The sequence below is a fragment of the Epinephelus lanceolatus genome, chromosome 11 (genome assembly GCF_041903045.1).
Source record: "Epinephelus lanceolatus isolate andai-2023 chromosome 11, ASM4190304v1, whole genome shotgun sequence".
Lineage (NCBI taxonomy): Eukaryota > Metazoa > Chordata > Actinopteri > Perciformes > Serranidae > Epinephelus > Epinephelus lanceolatus.
The window spans coordinates 18,232,968-18,253,794 of NC_135744.1; the positions used below are offsets into that span (position 1 = coordinate 18,232,968).

Genomic DNA, 20,827 nt, shown 5'->3' on the forward strand with positions numbered 1-20,827 from the left:
CCACAAGATGGCGGCATTGCAACACCAAGGATGTCAGCTGCCGTTAAATCTCAAAGGAGAAGAAGAAGCTCGTTTGTGGCGTTTGACATTAGCTGAAATGGGAAGCTAACAGCGGGCGAGAAGTTTTCTGCTTGCACTTTGATTAAGTCAAGCTGCGGATATTTATTAAGTCATGGAAGACCAAGTGAAGTAGCAGGTTTCGGATTTTATCGACACTACAGGTACGTGACTTTTCGGCTGACTAGTTGCTAACTGATAAACTCGCTTAGCTGGCTACTAACGTCTACAAGTGTTAGCTGACTAGCCGTTAGGCTAGCAGGAGCCATCTGCTGTAAGCTAAACGTCAGGAGGAGTTGGGACGGCCATCTCTATGTAATAAATTAAAAATTTCTTCTTTTTTTTAAAAATGTACATCATAACTAAAAATGATTATTTATATATTGTTAATAAAGTGGCGTCTCTGTTGATCATATGACAAGCGTTAACGATTATAAATAACTTAATTTAATTCTCGTGACACTGTTGCTGTCACAGAGCTGTCAGTCATGGCTTGCCCTCCCGGCGCACCAGCCAATAGAATCGCTGAAGCATTTGATTGACAGAACTCACAGCCAATAGCAACGCCACAACAAAACACGATAGCTCCCTGCTCCGAACTGTGCACAGGGCGTCTCTTTCCGGCGCAGTATGCTGGGATGCTGATGCTGAGGAGCCTCGTTGATCTGTAGCCCCATTTGGATCTCAAATGTTTATCGCCATGTTGTATTGTCTGAGGTTGCAGCACTGTGTTGACCTCTGTCTGGGCTGCCTGCTGTTGTTTCTAGCGGGGCTGCAGCAGGTGGAAGCAGCCGCCGCCGCGGAGATGGCAAACTTGAACTGGAAGCCGTTCATCTACGGAGGGATGGCCTCGATTGTCGCAGAATTTGGTAGGCTACGTGATGCACCACGACATGCATAGTCCATACCGTTTTGTAGTGTTACTCTACATGCATTGTAATGCCATGGCAGAACATGTTCTTGCGCAGTCTTTTGAATTGAATGTATTTTCAGACATAGGAAAATTCTGCATCAGCACCTGCTCAGTGATGGAGGCTTCATAAAGGGGGCGATGCATCCAGCTGAATACATATCAAAGCTCTTTTTGTGCACATTATATTTGCTGCCCTGCAACTACAGATAAGTTAGGATTCAGACAGGTTGTGGGTACACATCCACACTGCTTACTTTATATTTTGCACAATAGACAGCTAGTTTCACAGGAACACAGTAATTAACCTGGCAGTTTGCCCCAGTTTGCACCTCTTAGGTACAATTATTACATTTCAGTCACAAAGCTAGGATCAGTTATAAATTATGATTATCTAGATTGCCTGCTGCATGATGAAAAAGCTATTTTACCTATTTGTTGTGACTCTTTTTGGTAACCGGGGCCCTAAGCCAAATATATATTCATATGGTTTCTATTTATGTGTCATATTTGTCATGTTTTTTACAAATTAAGAAAGGCATAATGTAATTTCCAGTACCTGAATAGGAGCTATAACTTGGCAAACAGGTTAGAATATTTTTATTTTATTATAAAATGCATCATTCTCTGACTCAAATTTAATGATGATACATAGGAGGTCAAAACTGGTGCTGCCTGGCAGTGTGAATTTGACTGTAGTGCTAAATTTCCTCTATACCTAATCACTGTACTCAAACATTTCTATAACTCTAATCACTTCATTTTCTTATTTCTAACCCAAACCCCCCTCATATTTACTTATATTTTAATCCCTAGGGACATTTCCCATTGACCTGACTAAAACCAGACTACAGGTCCAGGGTCAGTCTCAGTACACGGAGGTGCGTTACAGGGGCATGTTTCATGCCCTCTTCAGGATTGGCAAAGAGGAGGGCATCCGAGCACTCTATTCTGGGTAAGGATATTTTTATTTAGACTCTGTATCAACATGATATTCGACGTGTACACACAATTTGTCACTGCAGCTTATTTTTTAAGATCAGATCAAGTGTCTTTGGACTTTGGAGCACAGTAGCAAGATACAGTGTGTAAGGAAGTGAAAGTGTGTAAAAAAAGTAAGTAAGATAAGCTTTATTTATTTGGCACTTTTTAAAACATACAGTCACAGAGTGCTTCACACACATACATGAAAAATATAAATAAATGAATAGAGCAAGTAAACATACCATACTAGAACAAACAAAGACATAACACATAAAGAAGCTCTATAGAAAGTCTTCCCCATAAAGGTGGGTTCTTCATAGCTGTTTCAAACAGTCCGAAGATTCGGTAAATCTAATGGACTAGGAAAGATGTTCCAGAGGGTTGGAGCTAAAGCAGCAAATGCATGATCACCCTTTGTTTTGCGATTTGAGCAGAGGATGGATAGAAGGCCGAGATTTGAAGAAGAATGACCGCTCTGAGAATGAGGAACAAGAAGATCAGAAATGTAACTGGGGGCAAGGCCATGCAGTGCCCATACAGGCTTAAATTTCCTATTAGTGCGACACTAAATGGAGATGAATTGCTGCTGTATTCGCTGAACTATTGCTGTACTGGTAGATTTACATGAAATAGACGGTATGGGCATGGGTGGCATCAATAGCACCAGTACAGTTCAGTTGATGTGCTTGTTAGACGGAGTAATGGTGTAAAGTTAATACAGGACAACATGGTTCAACCTTGCACAATCTGCTCTGGACCACCACTCATGATACTGTAATAATAACTAATAATAAGATTGCCGTAGCTACAGGAAAGGCTGCCTGTCTACTCTTCACAGTTTACCTGTGGATCTTTGTCAATGGCTTTAAACTAGATTCAGTCATAAATTTTAAGGGGGGATTCTTAGAAGAGGTCATTAGGATTTCATTAGACTTTCAGCAGTAGGAACTCTTAGTTCCAGGAAGGAGTGTGAATATAACCCCAGATGCCGTGCCCCCAGAGGGAGAGAGCCTTCAGTTAAACACCTGTTAGGTAAATCTAGCGACTTCTGTTTGCTACAAGCTTGCGGCATGCTCCATGCTGATGGAGACAGCATGTGCTCAATATGATATGCAGTAATAAGCTTTGCAAAGAGAGCTGTTACACTTTGTGGGTGGCTGAACTGTGATATTGCCGAATCCAACTTGAAAGGAGCCCAGTGGGACAGGAAATGTATTCCAAAGCTTCTCTTTGACTTATAAAGCAGCAGGTGTGATTCAAGTGTTTAGCGTCTACAGTTATTAAGATTAATCTCTGCTTTTTAGGTAATAGACAATAAGCCGGGATTTCATGCTCCTCACTAAGACTGACATTTTGCATCCTAAGCCACATGAACATAGGCAGGTGAGGGAAGCAAATGATGAGCACTCCTTCCTCTGCACCTGCCTTCAGTTTTACCCCTAAGGGTAAAGACTACTAACATATTTTACCTCTCCTCTCAGGATTTCTCCTGCTCTGTTGAGACAGGCATCTTATGGGACAATCAAGATAGGAACCTACAACTCTCTGAAGAGGCTGTTTGTCAGTCACCCAGAAGGTGAGTGTTGACCATTTCTGCCTCTGACACCCTGTCTTCTACCTTTCTGCTAAACTCTTTTTAAGGCTCTAAACTTACAGTCAGCCTTTTTAATTCACAGGCTTCAGTTAGTTAGTGTCACAGAAGTCCTGTGAAACCTTGAAAGCATTTTAACTACAAGATATTTGTCTGTAAAAACAGTTGAGCTCAGCTCATATTTGCATTGTGGCTTTGACTGGTTTGAGGCCGTCTCCTGCAAACCACTCCTGGTCTTTAAGCATCGATTAAAGCCCTGACCCAACTATAAAACCCTCGTGGCCCTCCAGCACCACAATGAGCAAAACTCTTTCAATCCAGCTCAATTACAGTCGAAGAACCAACCCCAAACAGCTGAGGGAAGAGTACTGTAGCAGCAACAGCAACGAATTTGGCAGTAGTAGCCCCTAAGTCATTTTCTCAAATTTACATTTTAGTGTGTTAACTGATGCTGTTATCTAGAGTGAAGTATCGTACGAATATTGTTGAATACTTTGACAAGTAGCCAATTGTGCAGTGGTGAATGGTGCACTGTTGATTGATGGCTCTATCATGCAGTAAAGGTGGCAGATAACTGTCAGCACTGCTATATACTGCACTACCTTTATTTTGTACTGATGAATGAATGCATGGGGGGTGGGGAATCTACCTTTTTTGGTCCTGCTGAAAATGAAAACAAGTTAGGATGTACTTCTCAATATAGACTGACACTTATCAGGACTCACTGCAGTCAAATATGCACAATTTATATCCAGCCAAAATATTTTAAATGTATAGTATGGTATAATAAATAAAAAGCACGCATTTGAAGTTGATGTAGTTTGTAAAATTGTTCTTAAAAGTACCAGCTGTAAATGTAGCAGTGGTGGAATTATCCGCAGAGGTCTCTTCCTCCGGAAAACAAACAAGCCAGGTGATTAAAACCAGTAAAAAACACTTAATAAAGCAGTTTCACGTTAAAAATGAGTGTTTCTGCAATGCTGTTCGGCACAGCAGGGGCTGGAGCTGAACTGCTGCTAACATTTGCTCAGCTTGTTTCTCTAGTAACTTACGATCCAGATGTTAAGCAGGTTTTTACCAGCAGCCGAATATTCACAAAAGTCACTTCTTCTCCAGAACAAATGGACTCAGTGATTTAAACTGGTAAAACCACTGAATAAATCAGTTTCATGTTAAAAAATAAGTGTTTCTCTGATGCCGTTTGGCATGGCAGGGGTTGGAGCAGAGCTGCAGCTAACGTTTGCTAGCTAGTTTCTCTAATAACTCAAGATCGTCAGACATCCAATGACTGAAATGCAGCCTAAAACTAGATTAAAAATAGTCAAGTTATGACAGCTTCTGACAGACACTGCAGCCCTGATGCATGCACAAAGAGGATATAATGCCACTGACAGGCGATGCTGACTAAATGGCACATGATTAAAATTAGATTTCTCTAGGTTTAAACATTGTCAGAAAGTTCTGGGATGATCTGAGTATGCAGCTCAAAAATATACAACATTGGTGTAGTTGTTTCTTATCATATCTTCTTTTGGCTTTCAAAAAATCGTTTTTTTAAGCATGTTTATATCGACTTAACAGTCAAAAAGTTTATTTCTGATGCTGCTTATATTGCATTTTGCTTCTCCTTATATCTCACACTGGGATTCTCTCTTTCTCCTTCCCTCTGGTTAGACTCAAAACAGCTTTGGTGCCTTAAACAGTACAAACTCCCCGTGGGCCTTCTCTCCTCTTTTGTATACATTTGGCTCTGCAGGCAGGTTGAGTGTTTTGGAGTCACTCAGTGGGTGGTAGGTTGCTTCTGGTTGCATTGCAGAGATGGATGAAAAAGAATGTAAGGTGTGTTTCCCACAGTTACAGTCATATGCAGCAGTAAAACTGTATGTTCCTTTGAGTGTATGGCTGGGCTGCACACCCCACATCGGGACAACCTGTGTTAACCTGCCCACAAGCAGATTGAGCATGTTAACCTGCCGGCACTAATTTGCAAGCTAAATAAGAGACAAAGAGTCTCTAGGAAGGAAGGGAGAAATGGAGAGATGGATGGATGGATGGAGGGGGAGGAGTGGAGACAGAGAGAGAGAGAGGCAAGGGGAGGGGCGGGGAGAATGAGAGAGTGAGTCAGGCTACATTCACACTGCAGCTGTAAGTGCTCCGATGTGCTTTTCCCCTGCTATGTGACATCGATCTCATATGGAGCACATATTCTATATGTTTAATTGAAATGGAAATCTTCCATCATTTAACACTCAAAGAGCCGACGTGCTGCTCAAAGAGACACTTCAAATCAGTCATAACTTCAAGGCTTGTAGCATGGAGAGAGATGGAAAGAAACCAGCTTGATTTATATAAAGTAGAGCTGAAAGAATTAGTTCATTAGTCGATCAGCAGGTGAAAAAAATGCTAAACATTGTCCGGTCTCAGCTTCTCAAATATGATGATTTCCTGCTTTTATTCATCATACATAATTTTAGCATTGTTCTAAATTGAATATCGAGCAAAACAAGACCTTTGAAGATGCCACACAGGACACAACACAACAAAATGAGTAATTGATAAAATAATAGAAACACTAATCAATAAATAATGGTTGGTTGCAGCCCAAAACTAGAGCACTTAATTGTCGGTCATTACCATGTGGCTTTTGTTGCCATGAATAATAACTATGTAATTAGGACTGTGCAGTAAATCATGCAACTCTTTGTGTTTTGAGCATGAATTCTAAAAACATCGAAGTGGATCAGTTTTTGTCATTCATACTTTGCATATATGTCATTTTTTATCTCTGTTTTAATTTCTGCACTGCTTTATGTATTAGAGTCACATTTTTAGTTGCATGATTTTCTTTTTATACATATTTAATGAGAATTGTCATTGCCAACAACTGCTTGTGCAAATTGTGCACATATCAGTAAAGAACTTGAAACTTTGAAACAGGGAGCCATTTCACTCATCAGCCAGATGAATTTGCGGCACATTTAATAGTGATTTGCCAGCACCGGAATGTTTCTGAGACTGACAGGAAGTTTCTTCTATTACGTCTGCTTTTTTTATTTGTCATTTCTCTTTTCCCATTAACTGGTCCATCTGCCTTTCACTGTCTCTGTCATTTCTTTGTTGTCTGTCTTCCACTTTCCTCCTGCTCCTCTCAACATTTAATGGCCAATTAGTGTACATACAGATAATATGAATAATAGAGTAGATCAAGGTAGGAGAACAAATCTGAGAGATTGACTGGAATGAAAGAGTGGAGCTGGATGTTGTTCTGCTGTCATAACTCAGTTTTGACCAAATTTGAAGTTACTGTAATTAGCAAGCAGTTAAGCAGTATACTATACTGAAATAGGCTCATATAATGTGAAAAGTAGATAAGTGATGGTAGCAGGAGGGAAAGAAATCAGGGGGTGAAGAGTTTTGTTCTTAAGGCTTAACTTTATCTCTTAAGTGTGTGTGTGTGTGTGTGTGTGTGTGTGTGTTTTGTCCAAACACAATTTTTGGGGGGTTCTGTTGATTGTTCTGCCCTCTGCCACAACATTGCCACTCTGTTTTTAATGCTTGTCCTGATACAGGCTTTGCTTTGCTCTGCGGTTGTGGTGGGATCGAATGCATCTCTCACCTGCCCAAAAAAAGAGCGGCTCCAGGACAGCCACACTAACTGTTGTACAGGTTGATCAAGGATCTCTGTAACTATTGCTCTAAAATTATTTGTCTCCTCCTCTTTTGTAGACACCATACTGGGTAACTACTAATTAGATCCACCGCTGACTAACAAACTCTGCCGAGGCTAATTGCTAACAATGGTTCCCGTCTGTTTAAAGCCAATGTAGAGAGAGTGCATTCTCTCCAATCATGAGAGTGAGACCACTGTGGGAAATAAAAGGCTGTTGTTTAACATACAGTTAGCTTCACCCATGTGGTGCTCCAAGTAGGTGCAAGCAAATATGACCACTAAATGAGATGTAATGATTTCTTAAACTCCCATAAACCTCTGCCTGTGACCAAAATACTGCAAACTTTTAGTAGTAGACGATTATGCTTGAAATAATTGTCTATAAAATGCTTTTTGTCCTTTCTTACTTTGTTGTAGCAACATATGTTCAGAGCATAAAAGACAATCATAGAATGCTTATCTCTTGTAGTGTCATTTTCAACACACACAATTTGAGTCTTGTTTGGGTCTGTTTATATTTATTTATTTAAGTATTAAGATCCAAAAAGTGCATACCTACCACAACAAAAGATTTGATGAACTAAAGCAAAGATCAGATTTAAATCAGGTGATTAAAGCACATATAAGATGTTTTAAGGGGCTGATTCATGTCTCATCCCTTTACGTTGGTCTTCTCATTACTTATTTATTTTATTTTACTAATGTATTTGACAGGGCGGAGACGGTCTGCACAATTTTAAGAAAGGAAAAAAAATCAGTCAGTCAGTGGTTCCTGTTGTTCTTTGTTAGTTGGCAGGACTCAAGTGTGTCCACATATTTCTGTGCTGATATTCTCAGACATTATTAAAACCAAGATATCTTTTGTAACATTATTTTGCCTACACCCATCTGCCAAAAACGTAGTTCAGCAGGGGTGTGTTGTGTTGAATAATTACACAAATGCTTTGTCCCAATCCAAATCAACTATTGTATTGGGTTGCAAAATTCCAGGAATATTCAAGGTGCAAACTTTCCATGAGAACTGATAAAATGTACAGGAAGTTGTGGGAAGAAAAAAAGGAAATATGAAGGTTATTTGCTCAGGTTGTATTTGCCGTTTCATACACAGATAGGAACCTTTTCCTATATCTTATGCAGCCATAATTCATTAATTCGTCAAAAATAAATCCACAAATTAGTCAAATTTGAAATGTGCCATGTAGTGGGCTAGCTAGTAAATTTGAGCCAACACTGTGTGTGCAAATGTAGGGTTGAAAGTGAATAACTGTTTTGTAAAATACATTTTTTACAATTAAAAAATAATGGTGTAAACTCCTAACTTAGCATGCACAAGCAGAAACAAACAGAAGGTGTTAAGTAATAAATTGTGTACTTTTATCTGCTGGTTAACTAAAATATAGCATAAAAATATGAATATATAGATTCTCCTTTCATGGGCTGCACATGAGATAGGACAATGCATTGTGCTTGCAGAGGGTTGTAATTTCACTAAATTCCTATTTAATGGGATGCTGGTAAATCGCCCTGCACATGTGATAGAAGAATGTGCTGCTGAATGCACTGCAATGTACAATTCAATTAACAAGGCATACTTTCAACCAAAACATGGTATGTTTTAAATATTTTCTTGCATTTCTTTCCCCAATAAGTTCACTATTAAAAGGTATGCTTTTTATATAGAAATTGTACAGAATTCCCAAGCTTTACTATCCTTGGATATTTCTGGAAATGTACCAACCCTTCGCAGCTCAAATTGAAAATGACACACTGTTTCTTTAAGTGGAGAGCATGCATGATAATTTTATGATCTATGGAAATAACATATCATCCCTGTAGACTTAGTAAATAAAAGGCTAATCTTAATGTGTTTGTGTGCTTTTGGTTGCTTTTGCCCCATGTGTGTTAATTAATATACTTCCTTGTGCCTTTCCTGCCAGATGAGACCATGGTCATCAACGTCTTCTGTGGTGTCGTGTCTGGAGTCCTGTCCTCTTCTCTGGCCAACCCCACCGATGTCCTCAAGGTGATTCTCAATGCTTGGGCACAAGGCTCAGACTAAACTATCTCTTCACCAATATATCAATCAAGACCAGCCAATGTCATTCACTTTAAGTCAATGAATAGTGCAGTGTCTTTACTCCTACAGCTACTTAAAAAGTGTCCTTACTCCTAAACTCAGACCCTGAGTGAAGTGCTGGCTTGTAAATTAGGGACTAAAACACTGTCTTTGTCTGTGTGTGTTTCTTTTTGTTCCAGATCAGAATGCAGGCGCAGGGCAGCCTGCTCCAAGGCAGCATGATGTCCAACTTCATCAACATCTACCAGACAGAGGGCACCAGAGGGCTTTGGAGAGTGAGTGCTGGATGTATAGGGATGTGTATGTGTAGTGTGCATGTATGTGGAGAAGTAGTGATACTGTGTTCCAAAATGGCGTCCCATTCATTCATTTAAGATATTAATTTTTGTGACGAAACATAAACTCGTTTTTGACACTTAATTCTAAGTACATTTGTATATTTACTACAGCCAGCTTTACAGATCACATCATTAAAGCCAAACCATTCATCTTTAAAGCAGTTGAAATCTATTTTCTTATAATAATTTAAATGTGAAAACAATATGAAAGGGGTTGCTCGTAGTGATGAACCTCCAGAGAATGATCAGCTGAATCTGCAGTTCCCCTCAGCTTGACGGAGCCTTACAGTGAGTTTTGGCCAACTGCTGATCTGTCTGGCTGCTACTTTACCGTTCTGGTTCACTGTCATAGTGTTGCTCAGTCAAAAAAGCTGTAAAAACCCACTATACACCACCTGCTCTGTACTAAACAGCAGATAGATACAGTAAGAGACTAGCTGGTAGGTTCTGGTGGTATCTATTTTTTCATACCTTACTGTAACTTCACTGGGGTGTACGGTATATGACGATATTAGCTTGTGGTGCTACATTGTCCCCATCTCTGAACGTCCACTGGCGAGTTTGCTCCTTCCACAAGATCTCCCACCTTTTTCAGTCTATTAAATAAACAATATAAACTCACAAAACGACAAGATAAATTTAGTATTATCACTCTATTTTAAAACTAGAAATACAGCTGTACACCTTATGAATTCCAGTTTCACCAAACTCAGACTAACGTTAGCTTAGCTGCCTTTTTAAATTCCCCTGTTCCCTCACCACTCGGAGTCAGGGTATCTGTCAGCTCAGCCACCTGCTCCACCCGACCTCTGGTGGCGCATGATGTGCACTACATACAATGAGTTTCATAGAGAGAGGAGCGCCTGTATAACCCAGTGTAGTGTCATACCTTAATACTTCTAGCTGGTGAACATGGAGGAGCATTTAGCAGCTAATGAGACATGTCCTATACAGAGATTGGCACAGGACATGTTTAACAAAGCGCCGCACAAAGTGTTGAAGCAGGAGAAAACAGCCGACCAAAAGCTTCAACATTACCTTATTTACATGTTGTGTTATTTGATAATATGAGCTTGTTGTATGTCAACTCAGCATTTTCGTCAGTGAGTTGTACTGTGATAGTTTAACCATCAGACTTATTTTCTTCATCCTCCTCCTCCTTCTCCTCCTCAGGGTGTCATTCCCACAGCACAGCGGGCAGCCATCGTCGTCGGAGTGGAACTTCCTGTCTATGACATAACAAAGAAGCACCTGCTTCGCTCTGGCCTCATGGGAGACACCATTTTGACACATTTCATGTAAGTTTTATTTTTTATTAGTAGGGCTGGGTATTAGCTCTCAATACCTTTTTTTTAATTGATACCCAGACCTAATTCTTCAGGTCAGGGATGGTCATCCTTTGTGATCACACAGTATGTCTTTGGCTGCAGTGCACAGATGTCTTTTTGTTTTTTATTTTTGAAGAGGTCAAGTCAAACTTAAGGCGTACAGCAAATTTAAAACAACCGCAGTTCACTGAAGTGCTAAAGGTTTCTTGGCATGGTCTGATAACCTTGCTCTGTGTCTTGTTGTTTGCACAGTTCAAGTTTCACGTGTGGCTTGGCGGGAGCGCTGGCCTCCAACCCCGTGGACGTGGTCCGGACCCGTATGATGAACCAGCGAGTTTTGTCGGGAAGCCCCATGTACAAAGGAACACTGGACGGAGTGATGCAGACGTGGAAGAACGAGGGCTTCTTCGCTCTCTATAAGGGATTCTGGCCGAACTGGCTGAGGCTGGGGCCCTGGAACATTATTGTATCCTTTAAAACCCATTGGTTGTTGGTATTTTAAGTATATTTTGATACTAATACTTTTGTATTTTTACTTATGTAAAATAATGAATGCAGGACTTTTATTTGAGTATTTCTACATACTGATACTTTTATTCGCGTAAAAGATCTGAGTTCTTCTTTCTCCTCTGATGCCATGAGACAATATAATATTTTCAACTGCACTATTTGCAATGCAGTTTTCCTGAAATAGCTCTGCCTTTATTATCTCTAGTTATTACATACATTGTGTTGCAAATCAATTAGGTGTGCTTCATTACAACATAGTATTTTTATATGATTTTAGCTGTATGACATATGTTGGTTTGACAGATATTTAATCGGCATTCCTAGCTGTATATTTTCAGAAGCAGTTTTGTAGTTAGTTTTCTGTAACTCAGTTTCTGTTACACTAATATTGATAGACATAGAATGAGCATTAAAAAGAGGGATAGAAGCCATAATTCATGCAAAATAAGACAGGACATAAACCCCACTCAGTAATAATAGTAACATTACATGCACAGAGTGCTTCACGTGAAAATAGACAAACATAGAATGAACATAAAACAACAACAGACAACAAGGCAAGTCAGTATAAAAGAACTGGGGCTTCTCCTGAGTTTTAACTGTGAAACCAGTGACTCTAAGAACTGTGCGTTCACACTGCTTACACATGACTTCTTCTGTTCAGTTTCCTGTCAGACTGCCCTTCTGCGTTACTCATCAGTAACAAGAAATGGAGCTCTAATTAATTAGTGACCTAAACACTTGCTTAAACAGCAAACTGTGGGCTCCTCTGTCCATCAGTGCTTAACAGTCTGCAGTGGCAAACTGTGGGTTGTCACTTGTCATCAATGCCTAACAGCAAACAGCATATTGCTAGGTGATTTTATCCATTTTGCCTGTTCCTTTGTCAGCGTGTCAGTGTTAGATTTATTTAATTGATTGCTCATCTTAGTTTTTGAAAAGTTTACTTGTCCAGGCACTCTTGAGGCTCACTGGGGCTCCTCCTTTTTCCTGGTGGGGTTTAATTGTTGAAAATTATAATTAGTGAGTGACGGCCTTTGTAAACTGAGTACACACATGCATCTATATGCATTTTTAAAAAAAAATCATACGCAGAGAAATCTTGCACACTGAGTCAGATGCATTTTATTGTTTTATTTGTTGTGAGAGAGATAGTGAAAAGACACATTTCCTCCCATGCTTCTCTCCACTGGAGATACCTACCTGGCTGGCATCACTGTCTCGCTGTATCTTGCATTTGGCACCACAGCTACATGAAGGAGCTGAGCTGTCCTCTCCCTCAACTCTTTGACTCTCTCTGTCTGTGTGTCCTCCTCCATCATCAGCCTGCATATTACTCTCTGATCTACTGAAGTAGCCTGTTTGAGTAATGAAATGATGCTGTGCGACCTGTTATCCTGTCTTGTCGAAGACGTGTCACACTGCCAAACATCTCTCGAAAGGCATGTGACTTATGTGTAAAACATAGAAAATCAAACCTGAATTTATCTTGTGACCCATAACAGTACAGAAAGTAAACGCAAATGCTCAGAAATACCTTTTTTTTTGTCCATTAAATTGCAAAACTGTATGCAGCTATGCTCAGTGGCCATATTTCAGACGTTGTGTTTGAGCAGCTTCAGCCCGTTTACTGTTGTGATAGAAATCATGACGCTTTCCTTAACACACATCTCAGTTCTTCATCACCTTCGAGCAGCTGAAGAAGCTCCCATTTTAATGGGAACAGGAAGTGGGACTTCACTGGTCTGTTAAGACTGTGTCGGGCATAAGTGGGGTGTGAGCACGGCAGCACCTGGAGTTTTGGCACCAGTATATTCACACTCCCTTCAAATTCATACCAATGATACAATATTAGTCATCTGCCCATGCTCATCCAAATCTTATGTTGATTTCTCTCTCTCTTTGCAATGTGTTTTATTTATTGTCACTGGTTGTGTTCTCGTACTGTTTTAAGGACTGTTGCTTTGGTGACTACGCTCACCAACAGCGACCTCCGACACTCCCCAGGCAGCTAAATATTTGGTTGTAGCAGAAGACTGAAAGTTTGGAAGACTAGGTTCATTTTCCTCGGGCTGATTGGGTGAGTGGAACCTTGTGAACTTTGGCTTATCTTAAAAAGACAAAGAGAGAGGACACTTGTGATTGTTTGCTCAGGAATCCTACACAGAAAAACATGGGAAATAATTTTAATAATAAGCTTAGGAATTGCAGAATGTCAGGTCACACATATGCAGGTTGTGGAGTTGTTGTTTTTTTTTTTAAAAAAAGAAGAAGATAATGTTAAATTTTAAACTGAATGACATGTAGGAACGCTGTATTTTGAATGCACAGGCACTACATGAAACATGCTTGGATTTTACTGCTGAATGTTGAGGAACTGTTTGGAAGAGTGGTTCAAATAGGAAATCAGCTGTTACTGTTAGTTACTGTACTGTGAGAGAGAGCCGGAGTAAGACACTGACAGAAAGTAGGAAATGAACAGGTCATTAGTGCTTAACGTCTGTATGGAAAATGAAACTCTGAGATATCTTGTGATCTCTGGTACATTGAGGTGTTAAGAAAAGGTGTCGCACAGCATCTGACGTGCAGTTTTTAATCTTTAAATGGGTCAGTTGCCAGAAAATCACTCTGAATTTTAAAGTTGAAGAAAAAAATAGTCAGAACTTTTTTATTTATTATTTTTTAGGAGGAGAAATTTCCACATAACACAAATTCTAAACATCTAAAGAAGACACTGAAGTTTTACTTGAAAATATCAGAAATCTGAACCAAAGCCTCTCATGACAAAAGGGAAACACTTTTACTCATATTCACAACCAAAAGGTCTTTTTTTCCTTTGTTTTATTTAATTTCAAGGAAATACTCAATCAAGAGCAATCACTCCACTTCACTTTTTTTTGGCTTTGTTTTGTTCTCCTCCAGTCTGCTGCTGATTCGGAAGCGAAGCTAATGCCATTATTAACCCACATGACAACAATCCATTACATACTGTTAATCGCTGTACAGACTCAATCACACAGAGAGGTGGATGTATTTTATCCTGTCATGTCCAGGTGCACATATGATGCCTTGTTGCGCTATTCTTACTGTTGTGTTCCTCCTGTTAGGTAAAGTCACAGCATGAAAGGAGGCAGCTGGTGTGGACAGAAAGTGCAAAATAGTGCATTTGTGCCAAACTGGGTTTGATTTTATTTGCAGCTACTCTGAGTCCACATAAAGTTTTGTTTTCAGAAGAAACTCGTAGCTGGAAACTGTCAGACACTATAGTTTGAAATTGAAAACATATTTTAAATTTGTGAATAATATCTTTAAATCAAAACAAATGCAGTTTTAACCACTTGAATTTTTATTTAGTTTACGAGGATCCACAAACAATATATGTGTTTGACTTGTACAGAACATGAGTGCAGTTTCCACGCCAGGTTTTTTTTAATTATATTTAATTATTTTGTAGCAGTTTTGATTTTTGTTTTTAAAGTTGAAGGTATTTATTTTCTGACATAATCAAAAGTTTCCCATTGTGGCAGCAGTTTTGTGTGGCATCATAGCTTGTCATCAGATGGGTCTCCCGAAATTATCTTCATCTTTCTTCTTTATTTTGACTGCACAGACATGCTGGACTCTATGACTGAAGGACATTAAAAATACGATTTATAGCTTCAACAGAGCTGGTACTTCTACATATGTACTGCTGTAGGCAACTCTGCTGTTTAGCTTCAGGCTTGTTATAGTTTAGTAGCAGACTGTAAAGTAGCTTGGCTCTGTCTTGGTCATAATTCACTGGATCACCTTATAGTTTGCTTTTATCTATAAAGGGATACTTTTGGATTTTGCAAATCAGGTTTTTCCTCTTCTTCTGCTCTCGATTAAAAACGCACATGATGTCCTTTTACCCTGACGTACATCAGCTGTCATCATAGCTGCAGAAATGTCACAATGTTGTATTTTTTTTAATTGAACCTGACTGCAGAATCCAAATTAAACCCAGTGTAAACCTTATTTCTTAGTATCATTATTTCAAAACTCTCCAGTGGGATTTATTAGTTCATCCTCTGTTTCCTCAGTTATGGTTTGAGCTGGCATTTTAGCGTGCAGTCAGGACACAACTCTCAACTTTTGTGCTCAACAGTGGAGTGGGTTTGAAAGGCCACAAGGTTCTGTGTGTGTGTGTGAGTGTGTGTGTGTGTGTGTGTGTGTGTGTGTGTGTGTGTGTGTGTATGTGTGTGTAATAATAATAATAATAATAATTTGCACATAATGAGGCCCGAAACACATTTTAACCAACAGAGTGAGGACATTTTGGGAAAGTGAGAACATCTTTGTTAGTCTTCACTTCTTCAAACACTTCACTTTTTCTGTTTGAGGGTTAAGACTTGGCTTTAAGGTTCATGTTACTGTAAAGGATGGACACTTTAAGGAACTTCCATGTCCCAGTCCTAGCTATAGATTATTAAGAGTACTTGAGTACTTCCTTAAAAAAATCTAATGTAAGAATAGGAAAGTAAATTGGCTAACAACAAAAAACAAATGCAATTTTAAATGTATTTATTCACTCTATTAAACTATAAATTTAAAGTTAACATGATAAAAATCAGCAAACTTTCTGTTGCTGCTGTGACATAGGTTAGACATTGTGCTGAAGGACTGTCCTCAAGCTTTTGTCCTACTAGTCAGTTCGACGTCTGCCCGGTTTAGCACAAACTAACATCTGACTTTGAGCCATTTAATGGTCCCAACAAACTCACACTGACACTGAAATGGCTCGACTCAGTCCCATTAATAACTGTTACTGACTCTTACTGTTACTAATGTTAGCTGTGTAAAGCTATCACTGTGTGTGTGCGTGTGTGTGTGTGTGTGTGTTTGTATGGGCGGACCTCATGGGCAGAGCTCACATTCCCACAGCAGTAGTCTCATGATAAATGCAGGAAGGAAGGAAACGACAGCAGGGCAAGGATGCAAGTACTGTTGTCCAAATTAGTACTTAAGTACTCACGCCCATTTCTAGTTGCAGCTAGGTTTAGGTAAGGGTAAGGGTAAGGGGCTAGGGAATGCATTATGTCAATAAGGGTCCTCACAAAGGTAGAAGTACAAGAATGTGAGCGTGTGTGTGTGCGCGTTGGGGTCTATCGTTGGTTTGCCTTTCTGGTGATGTTGGCGTGAAGTTATTTTAATAATAGAGTCCTGGGAGAGTTGTACTGTTGCAGCCTTATGCTTTACAGTGGTGACCTGTTAATGATATCACTGATGCCTCATTAACATTGAGTGTGTGGGTTTTCCTTTAGATATTGTCTACGGATTTTAATCACAGTTCTCACTATTGAAATTAAACTATTAAGTGCATCTGTGAGGAGATGTGTTCGGTGTTACCTCAGCTTTCCTGAGCCATTTAAACAGTCGGTTAGCAATTCTGCATATTACTCGAGTACAGCAGAGTATCAGGATATCTGCAACCTACGATTAATCTATTTATCTATGTATTAATTCACCTTCCTATAAAGTGCGTTTAGACTCGGATCATGTTTATTTGAAGTTTAATCGGCTTGTTGAGTAACCATAATGTTACAGAGTTAATCTGAGTGCAGGGGTTTATCACTGGAATAGAGTGGGTTTTTTTAGACTAAGGTCCAGGTTGAAAAATCCTTAAGATACCCTTAAACATCATTCTCAAATGTGTCACATTGGTGTGGACGTTATTGAACGTGTAATTTCTGCCAGCCAATAAGTTACAATCATGTCACAACATATACGCACAATGGATGCTGAATCTCAAATTACATATACTCAAGAAATCGTGATTTTCATTTAATGGAACTAAATTTACTTCTATCAGACATTTTCAGCCTAACATGTAGAGAAGATGAGATACAAAGTTCATGCTAACCAACAACTTGCTTTGTGAGCGACTTTGCACAGCTGTCAATGTAAATACTATTGTGGTACTTGGTTTATGTTTATGGAAAGTTACATCAGGAAACTCGGCACAGCAGGCGGCAGCATCTGATTTTGTAGTATCTCTTGTGGTGTTTTTAGTGTTCATAAATCAATTTTCTTTCAAATAATGTGTTGTCAGCTGATCACTCCAATGTCATAGCAGTGTACTCACTCTCTGTCCAGCCTTTCAAATGTCCAGAAGGATTTCCATTGCTCGTCTTGCAGCTCAACCCTGTGACTGTGTTGTCAAGTTTTCATTTTGGCAAAATGACTGAACCATATTTAGGGATTTTGTGTTTTAAGCTTTAGTAGATTTTTATCTATTTTCTAATTATTTTTAAAGAGTTTTGCTTTTTATGTTGATCTGATTTGACCTCAGAATGATTCATCTATTTATTTGACTGTGCTGAATGATGCTGCTGTCCATTCCTGCTTATTATTTAATCCTCACGCTGGCATGTTTGAATTTTTGTTCAAATGTTTGTGTTTTAATTTGAACTGTACCCGACTGAATCTACTATGTTAACAACTCATCACTTATTTGCCTAGTGTTTCATTCCCTTCATTATGTAATGCTTATGATAAACAATAGTTCACCCAGTAACATAATTGTTTGTACTCACCTCCCTAAACTCTCTGTGGTCTCAGAAAAAGTTTTCTATCGGAGAGCGGAGATAAGCAAACCAGTGAAAAAAGACTTTGTTGTGGCCAAACAAAAGAGTAAAAGAGGATATAAAATGTCTGAAAAACTGCCTGACGTTTCCTGTGCAGCATTATCCAAGTGTCTTGTATCCATTCATGGGCTTATGGAAATCAGAAAACTACAAACCGTTTCTGCTGAACTGTTGCTAAACAAAGTATTTTTGGATTGTCCTCCTATGAAGGGATTTGACTGTGTGCATGCATGCATACTTGGATGATCGCACAAGGTGCTTGAAGTGCTTGGATTTTAAGGGGAAAAAATCAAGTGCTAAAATCACTTGAAAATGACCCCTAACAAAGAGCTTAAAAATCCTTGAAATTCAAATAAACCAAAAAATCGTGACTTATGTTTCAGCCAAAGTTTGATAATGCCTTGCCCAACATCATGGTTCATTTTTACTTCACTTCACTGTTATAACCCTGGCAAAACCAGAAGGCCGATGTTGGCATGACAAAACTTAATATGACTCAGCTTGATGAGCATCTCACCGTAATCTGGTTTGCTGTCTCTTCAGCAATGCTCTGATGCTATTGCTCTGCCGAAAACTTGTGAATGTGATTGGTAACTTTTCACTGAAAAGAGACACTGATCACATAATTTATGTTTGAGCATGACGTCCTTAAAAATGAAAAAACATAGTGCACTGATCTGATTCAACTATTCGGATGTTCCACTCTCCCTAACATTTTTTAGTGGAGTTTAGAGAGACGAGTACTGTACACAGTGTCTAATGTTTTTGGTTGAACTATACCTTTAAAGAATAATGGAGAAAATGGTGCTTTGTTGCCTTCTTTGGTCGAACATTTCAAGCTTGCTTCACCTCTGACCACACACAGAATCACCGAGTATGTTTACATGCACGAAAAAGACAATATTCCTACCAAGCTGTTTACATCACTAGTGAAAAAGAATATTCCACCAATAGTCCCGTTTACATGCAGCCGTGCATACTCACATTAACATGTCCTAACGTAATTTATCATGTCGAAATATAGATAAGTGGAACCGCTGAATCATTTTGCTTCTTCGCATCAAAATAGGATCCAAAGGAGCAGGCTTCAGGGTGGACTTATTCGACCGTACGGACGTGGCCTCCATCTTTGATTTAGTGGGCAATGCAGGCAAGAGGCTGTGTGTCACCAACTGAGACACATATTCCAAATACATGTCCAAAGAATACTGTTTAACTCCGAATAATACCGGCAGATCCCACATATTAATCAGAAAATGTTAATTTTGGAAAAAGGCAGGATATGCTGTCATATTCGGAGTAATAGTGGAATGTTAGTGTGCATGTAAATGTAGTCGCTGATGGGAGTTTGCTCACTTGAAAGCTCCAGAAAAGGTGAGAAAGTGGTCCTTGAGTCAAGATTATTTTGGCAAATTTAAGCTCTGCCTTAGTTTTGACACCAGTTTGAATCAGAGATTGTTTGTTGAGCTCTGTGTATCACACTCCAGAAATAAAGGAAGTAGATCCACAAAACTGCGCTGTGCCCTAAATTCATACACTGGATATGAAGATTTTTTGAAAGGTTTCATCAGTGTATTTGTTTAATTATTGATGCTTTTCTATTGTTTTACCTCAAAAGGACTTTTAAAATGATTCACAGTCTACACACCCAGCCTCCATTCATGTTTCTGCTTGTGACTGAATATATATTGTTTGTCTTTATGTTTCTGTGCCATGTTCAACAAAGCGAAAAAGCACTGTTACACTCGTCAAATGAAGATATTGGCCATTAGTTTTGTATTGGATTTTGGCCAGCTGGGATCATTCCTCCTGATCACATTCTGAAAACCAGTGTGGGAAATAGTTTTCTCTGGGCATTTCAGTTTGATTGTTCGGTGACACTTGATAAATTAACTGTTCATTTAAAGGCCGAGGTACTGCATCCTCTACTGAAGAAACCTCATGTATGTTCTTTTAAGGTGCTTCAGAGGCATCAGTAAAAAGAAGTTTCATCATTCTGATTTTAAAACACTTGATAACTGACAAATCTGCATCTGTGTGGCAGCCTGACAGGAGAGGAAAATCTATGAATATTTTTTGTAAATTGCCACTTACTTGCACTTTGGTGTATCATTGCTGTCTATAACCTTTTACGCTTGTTCACACTCTGAATTTCTATGGTGGAGGTGTTAAACGGGGAGTATTATTTTGGATTTTTTCTTTGACAGAATGGGTTCGGCTTTATATGAATTAAATGTTCACTCAAATAAAATATATGCTGTGATTGTTTCTGTATCGGTTTGTTTCTTCTTGCTCAGTAGGTTGGGTTGGTGCAGTCAATTTTCCTGGATTTCAATATTTATCCAAAAAAAATTCTTTGCCAGTGTGCGTGTCACCTCATGTTCACTTGAGACCTTGACATGGTGAAACAGGGAAATACATACATCGCAGTTTTAGAATTATAACCTAAAGCATGACAGTGTGTCTGCAGGTCCTTAAAATGCCTTGACTTCAATTTAATGAATATGAGACCTTAAAAGTAATTAGATAGTCTTACATTTAATAATAATAATGACTTTATTAAGGACACAGGGAAAGATCCATAGCATAGCACACAGATAAAATAGACAATCATCTATGTACAAAAATACGATATGGTAAATACAATATATACATATATTTAAAAAAAGACAAGAAATACCCAACACTTCATCATACAAGTTCATAAAAATGGACACAATTCAATAAAGTGCACACACAAACAAGCTGGAGAGC

At 39.0% G+C, this 20,827-nt stretch overlaps 1 protein-coding gene across 4 annotated transcripts; it reads left to right on the forward strand.

Moving 5' to 3' along the window:
* Positions 1 to 68: 68 nt before the first annotated feature.
* Positions 69 to 20,347, forward strand: slc25a14 (solute carrier family 25 member 14). 4 transcript variants are annotated; one of them, XM_033643337.2, is made up of 9 exons: positions 69 to 221; positions 782 to 926; positions 1,784 to 1,922; positions 3,433 to 3,527; positions 9,150 to 9,235; positions 9,469 to 9,564; positions 10,801 to 10,925; positions 11,208 to 11,421; positions 13,141 to 20,347. In XM_033643337.2, exons 2-9 carry the CDS (start codon positions 863 to 865, stop codon positions 13,180 to 13,182), a joined length of 861 nt encoding a protein of 286 aa, XP_033499228.1. In that variant the 5' UTR covers positions 69 to 221; positions 782 to 862; the 3' UTR covers positions 13,183 to 20,347. The 4 variants fall into 4 exon arrangements, with proteins under 4 accessions (XP_033499228.1, XP_033499220.1, XP_033499211.1 ...); XM_033643329.2 differs by having other exon boundaries at positions 825 to 926; XM_033643320.2 differs by lacking the exon at positions 69 to 221 and having other exon boundaries at positions 264 to 926.
* The last annotated feature ends 480 nt before the right edge of the window (positions 20,348 to 20,827 follow it).

Excerpts from the sequence above, each read along its gene's own strand:
- slc25a14 (XM_033643320.2), top strand. The coding sequence starts at position 746 with ATGTTTATCGCCATGTTGTATTGTCTGAGGTTGCAGCACTGTGTTGAC. Across the intron at positions 927-1,783 it reads CTCGATTGTCGCAGAATTTG|GGACATTTCCCATTGACCTG; the intron begins GTAGGCTACGTG and ends TTTAATCCCTAG. Across the intron at positions 9,565-10,800 it reads GCACCAGAGGGCTTTGGAGA|GGTGTCATTCCCACAGCACA; the intron begins GTGAGTGCTGGA and ends TCTCCTCCTCAG.